General features: G+C 57.5%; 1 protein-coding gene across 1 annotated transcript; it reads right to left on the bottom strand.

Annotated features, from left to right (window-relative positions):
- Window positions 1-658: 658 nt before the first annotated feature.
- EDF1 (endothelial differentiation related factor 1) lies at window positions 659-4,164 on the bottom strand. Its single transcript, XM_068413884.1, has 5 exons — window positions 4,039-4,164; window positions 3,841-3,892; window positions 2,547-2,707; window positions 1,824-1,917; window positions 659-1,254 (listed from the first exon to the last, which is right to left on the bottom strand). Exons 1-5 carry the CDS (start codon window positions 4,114-4,116, stop codon window positions 1,193-1,195), a joined length of 447 nt encoding a protein of 148 aa, XP_068269985.1. The 5' UTR covers window positions 4,117-4,164; the 3' UTR covers window positions 659-1,192.
- Between the last annotated feature and the right edge of the window lie 1,799 nt (window positions 4,165-5,963).

Below are 5,963 nucleotides of genomic sequence, written 5' to 3'. Positions count from 1 at the left end.
AGGACTGCCCACCCGCAGGACTGCCCACCCGCCTTTCAAAGGCTCTTGGTCATTTGTATTTAATGTCATGGGGAAGAAGAGAAACATTCCTCAGGGTCCAGGCACCCACACCTGCACCCCAGCTCCCCTCAGCCTACCTCAAACCCCTGAGCTCATCTGGAGGGCATCAGGGCGTCCTGCTTTCCCTGTTTGTGACCAAATCCTATTTTTCCTCTTGCCCTGCCACAGCCAACTCTCCCTTCAGCTCTGTCCCACTTCAGTTATGCCACAGCCATGCCGAGCACCTTCCCTACAGCTGTACCACGGCACTGCCCTGGCAGCAGCCTGCAGGAACCACCCCCAGCAAAGCTGCAAGCTGGGTAAGGGCAGAGGTGAGAGGGAAGGAGGGCTCTGGCTTCCTACAACCACCCAGCTGAGCATCTCTGCATACACCTCGCTCTGTACAACTCCAGACTCCTCTTCCCTCCGCACAAGGAAAAAAAAACTACAGTATTGATGTCACCTCTGGGCCGCCAGCCAAAGCTGCAGTCCTCAGCGGCAGGGAAAGGAGCAGCGCAGCCAGGAAGGCTGCGACACCAGCCCTCACCCCGCACGCTCCGGGTAGTCCCACTAATGACGCTTCCAGCTGGTAAAACACGCAGCAACTACGCTGTGCAACTGCAGGGTATCAAACTTTATTATTATAGATCTCTTTAAAACAGGCTGGAAGGAACAAACAAAAATGTCATTGCGATGCAGTGACCAAGTCAGCATTTCAAACGCAGACACGTATCAACCCCCTAAACTCTCCCCAATTATTTATATATAATATATCCCACCCGTCCCCCAGATTTTTCCAATTCAATAATCGCATTTCAGACCACCCCAAGTGTCTTAACATTAGCTGCTTCTAAACACCAAGACGCACATGTTTTCTGGCAAATCAGATGCGGTATTTTTTTTGGGGGGGGGGTTTAGTTCTTCAGTCACTGGAAAGAAGGAAGGGAAAACAAAAATCAGGAAAATCGCTTCTTTAAGGTTGCCTTTTTACAGCAGGTACAGAATCGGCAGATTTCCCCCCCGCCCCCGCCCTGCCCCAAAGCAAGTCTGAAACCCTCTTGTTCAGCTTGGCAATACAAAGAGAGATTCTGGTGGTGAAGGAGAACCAGGCAGACAAGATCAGTCTGAACGAACTGATTTCGAGGCTTTGTTGTCATTTCCCTTTGGGGCCGGTTTCCAGCGGTTTTCCAATATCCTTCCCACGCAGTTTAAGGCCTGGAAGAAGACAAAGGAGATGACCACCATCAGCTCCCAATTATTCACCCCATAACGTTATTTCCTCAAATTTTTGCTATAAGGAACAGATCATCCAAAAGAAGAGGGCAGGGGAAGCAGAGGTAGGGAGAATCCTACTTAAGTTTCTAGGAGCACCAGACTAGTTTCAGATAAAGCTGCAGTTCTGGCTTGTGCACTGACTGTCTTCCTAAAAACGGTCTCTGAACCGGCCTAGGAGAGTAACGTCAACGCTAGTGGCTGCAAGATGCTTTCCCAAGTATAATCAGGCCTTCATGGGTCTCAGTATCTCACTGATTTGGGGCAGGAAGCATATAGGGGTGGTCCCCAGAGCACAGCCCCATGCATGAAGACGAAGAACAAAGGAGAATGAGAGCTCTGAGTTCTGCTTTCAGTCAGTAGATCCAAGCTTTATCAGAACCCGGCTTAACAACATGACACCCACAGTAACCTACAGCCAGCAACTGTTCCTGAGGTGGGAAATGGAATTAACATAACCAAAAGATCTGAAAACATCGCCACTATTTTTGAAGTCTCATTTCTGAACTTACCGATGGCTCTTTCGATCTTGCCCATAACCTGGTTATTGGGAATTGCTCTTCCGGATTCGTAGTCAGCAATAACTTGTGGTTTTTCATTGATTTTCTAAAAAGAGAGAAGACATCTCAAACACTGGCTCCATACACAGCAAACCCTCAGCACCAACCCCCCAGTACTCACACAGATACGTAACAGCCTCTAATTAAGCCAGGATTGGAACACAACGTGCTACTTCCAGGCTTACTCCATCACCACTATCGCCTCCCTCCACTATTTGAGTGTCACAGCGATGGTGACACCCAGCCTGGACAGGCTTCTGCTTCGCCCAGCCTCTCAGGAGGAGCAGTAACACTACGTCCTGCTGCTCCTTAGGACAGCAGTGAGCTTCTGAACGCTGCGTCAGGCCCAGATGGTACAAAAAACCTCACGTCGGTGCTGAGTTGATGGGAGGAGAGGGGAAAAAAAAAAACCTGCTACCAGCTCACCAGCTGCAGCAACGCTCCCTCTCCAGGCAGCTGTTCAAGGGTTGCACAGATAAACCCCTGAAACACTTCCTAGTTAACTAATGTTGCCTGGAGATCAGCTATCAGAGACCTTGTGTTCACCAAACTTCCTGCTTGTGACACCATCCCACTGCAGCTGCCCAAGAGGGGACAGGAAAAGTGTCCACCTTCGCCTAAACCTGCCCTCAGGAGAGCGGGAGCAGAGGCCAGCGGGCCCTGGACCGTACTCACCGTGGCCAAGTCCTTCTGTGTCATGCCCTTGCTCTGCCGGCCTTGCTGGATCACCTTGCCCACCTCCAGCGGAACTCTGTCGTGGTGCAGCTCTTCTGTTTCTCGGTCGAGCTTGGCCGTGTTCTTTGTAATAAAGTGTTGCTTGTTTTGGCCTGCTGCCCCTATCATTCAAAGCAAGAACAAAAAAAAAAAAAAAACACCACAAGGACAAACAAAACAAGGCTCAGAGCTGCGCCAGAAAGTATCAAAGTGCTTTTTCTAAGCGCTCAGCTGCCCAGGATCCCAGGGAGCTTTCCAAGATTTCAACGTGCCAACATCAGCACTGATCTCAACCAGATCCCACCCGCTGCAGGTCAGTGAACATGTTATCTTAATCCTGTTAATGCCAATGTCTAAACACAGCCAGGCAGAGCCCTGCCCTTTCTTTACTTCACAGCTGAACTTCACTCCGGACAGGCAAGATTTTGCTATTGCTTGGGGATTTAATATTCCAACTTCACTCCAGACACAAAGTTTGTGCTGCAGCATGGGGGGGGTTAACATTCGAACTTGAACTTTGTTTGCTCAGGTATAAGGCAGCGTGAGTAACTATTTTCTGATGCCTTTTATAAGTAAACTCTACTTACCTTTGCAGAAAGTTCAAAACCACACTATTTGTTTTGTCTCATTTTAGTCACAGGATTTAAGTCATAGTTTGGATCCTTTCTCTCACGTTAGTCTCTGACATTCAGTCTCTTGACAAAGCCAACTAAACCTCATTCAAGGATCGTCTATTTATTTATTTCCAATCATCATAATCTCATCCCTACAGTGAGAGAACTTGAGAATTTACATCGGACAGGAAACGGGGAGTTTTTAAGGAGCAACGCCTCAGGAACAGAAGCGGTCGTTGAAACCCTTAAGTGTGTGTTATCAACGAGGGAAATAATCTGCAAAAATTGGGAGTTTAAGTTTTGTGATGATGCAAGCTCTTCCAAGAGCTTTGCAGACACTAGCCAGAGCTCTGCTCTGGGCAACCAGAAACTCGAGGCCGGCTACAGGGGTGCTGCTCCCCCTCCCCGGGGCTCCTGGCCGCTCTCAGGGCTATGCAGCCCCTTTGGCTCATCTGGGGGATGCTGCCTTCTGCCCCCCCCTTTTCCAGGTGACCTCCTTCAAGAGCGGCTCAGGGGTCAGGCCCGACACCGGGCTGGGGGCCCGCGCCCCGCACCGCTGCCAGGGAACGGCCCGTGCCAGGCCGGGCTGCCCGGGCCTTCCCCCGCCGCGCAGCCGGGGAGCCAGGCCGCGAGATACCCACACTTCTTGGAGGTCTCCACATCCTCTCCGCGCCGCTGAGCCGCCAAGATCGCCTGCGGAGAAGGAAAGGTGCGAGGTGAGCGCTCCGCTGCCCGCGGCCGCCCCGTCAGCAGGGCCCGGGCCGCGGGCTCGCCCGGTCCTCGGCCGCGCCAGGCCCAGGCCCCGGCCCAGGCCGCCCCGCCGTGTGACACCCGCTGACCTGCTTGGACTTGGCCTGGGCCGCGCTGGGGCCCTTCTTGCGCAGCACCGTGACCGTGTCCCAGTCGCTCTCCGCCATGGCACCGGCACCGACCCCGCCCGCCCGCCGCTCGGGGGGGGACAGCACAACGCCCGCCCCCCGGAAGGCGGGGCCGGTTGCCGCGCACGCCGATAGGGCGAAGCGCACGCCCTTCAGGAAAGGCGGCCTCTCATTGGCGGGGAGAGGCGAGCTCGCAGCAGGCGGGGCCTCGGGCTCCTCTATGGACTTTGGCAGAGGAGCGATCCGTGTGTGACGCACTTCCTCGTAATAGGCACAGAAACCGAGCAATCATCCTGCGCGCTATCCGATTGGCTAGTGTACACGGCAGGCTGGAGGCGGGCGGGCATGCGCCTGCGCACTCTGAGAGGCTGCTGTCGCTGCCAATAACCCGGTGCCGAGAGGGGATTGGGTTAGCCCGCGGCGCTGTCAGAGTAGCTGACCAATAGCCGCGCCTGGCTGGGCAGAGCCGCGCATGCGCTGTGGCGGCGGTTGGCGGCGGGTGGAGCCATGATGGCTCCCTCCGTCCCCCGGCGCGGCACTCCCCGCTCCCCGCCGCCCGCATCGGTTCGCGGACGCCCCAGGAGGCCGCGGCCGGGTGCTGAGGACCCTCCCGGGCGGCAGCCGGCGGGGAAGGGCGGCGTGGGGCCTTCCCGCCCGCCTCGTGTGCCGCGCAGGGCGGGGGGTTTCCGCCGGGCCCTGGGGACGTGGGGGTCCCTTCGAGCCTCACGCAGGGCGGAGCAGGAGTGCCGCTCCCTGGCCCTCGGCGGGCACGGGGCGGTTCGGCCTGCTCGGCGGGTGTCCGTGAGGGATGCGCTGCCTTTGAGAGGCAGCGGCGTCCCCGCAGCCGCGATAAAGCCCCTCGGCTCCGCGTCTGAATCACCCGGGAAGTTCAGCAGTAAAGGCAGGAAAGCCCGGCGCTCTCGCTCTCGTCATCTCTGGAATAAGCGGCGCGGGTGTTAAAAACCCGGGGGGGTGTTTTTGCCGGCCCTCCTCGCAGCGCCAGGCGGGCGGAGCAGCCGGGTTCCAGGTCGCGGGTGTTGCCCAGAAATGGGGCGCCCAGAGAACGCGGGGGGTTTCCCCTCCACGAGTGCGGTCGGTGGCTTCCGTCACCTCAACGCCATCGGCTCCGGCTGCCCGAGAAACGGGACAGAGCAGCTTTGGGACGTGGCGGTGGAACATGGATGAGGTGCGTTAGTTGGTGTTGCAAGACCTGCTCCTCCAGCCGGGCGGTGGCCGGCGGGGTGTTGCGGCAGCCGGGGTGTTGCAGCAGCAGGTTTTTTGGGAGCAGCCCCGGGGGTTTCCCGTCGGACGGTTTCCTGAGTCTTTGGGAACAGCACGTCCCGCTCCCGGTGCTGCTGCCGGGGTCACGGTGCGTTCAGGAAACAGAGAAGAAGGGGTTTTTCTTCCCTGAATTGCATCACCCTGCCGAGAACTTCAGCACCGTAGAGGTTTCCATGGGCGCTTTCCGTGCCTGTGCCGGGAAAAGGGACGTTGTGGCAGAGTGGGAGAAGCGGTGCCAGCGTGGATGTGAAGCTGTGCCGGTGTGGATGGCAGCGGTGCCATCCCGGGGGGCCGTGTTGTGCCCTTCCCGGTGCTGCCATGTGCACGGGGATGCACGTTGTCCCCAGCACCCCAGTCCCCCCCGGGAGTCCCCGCAATCGCTGGCCCTGCGGGGAGCGTCTCGCCTCGATGGGCGCCTGAGCAGCACGTGGCCCCACGTGAAGGGCTCGGTGCCTCCCAGAGCCGGTGCGGCACCGGGCTGGGGCGCACAGTGCCCTGACTCAGACCCCTGTCCCGACCCCCTGCGCTGTCCCCGCAGCCGGGGTTACCGGGAGAGGCGCCTCAGCCGCTCTGTCGGGGGTAGCACCGAACCGGTGGCTCCCGGT

Source organism: Nyctibius grandis, chromosome 16, assembly GCF_013368605.1.
Source record: "Nyctibius grandis isolate bNycGra1 chromosome 16, bNycGra1.pri, whole genome shotgun sequence".
NCBI lineage: Eukaryota > Metazoa > Chordata > Aves > Nyctibiiformes > Nyctibiidae > Nyctibius > Nyctibius grandis.
Note: the sequence above shows the minus strand (reverse complement) of the source record. Positions and strands in the feature narration are given on the sequence as shown.

Excerpts from the sequence above, each read along its gene's own strand:
- EDF1 (XM_068413884.1), bottom strand. The coding sequence starts at position 4,116 with ATGGCGGAGAGCGACTGGGACACGGTCACGGTGCTGCGCAAGAAGGGC. Across the intron at positions 3,893-4,038 it reads CCCAGGCCAAGTCCAAGCAG|GCGATCTTGGCGGCTCAGCG; the intron begins GTCAGCGGGTGT and ends CCTTCTCCGCAG. Across the intron at positions 1,918-2,546 it reads CACAGAAGGACTTGGCCACG|AAAATCAATGAAAAACCACA; the intron begins GTGAGTACGGTC and ends CTCTCTTTTTAG.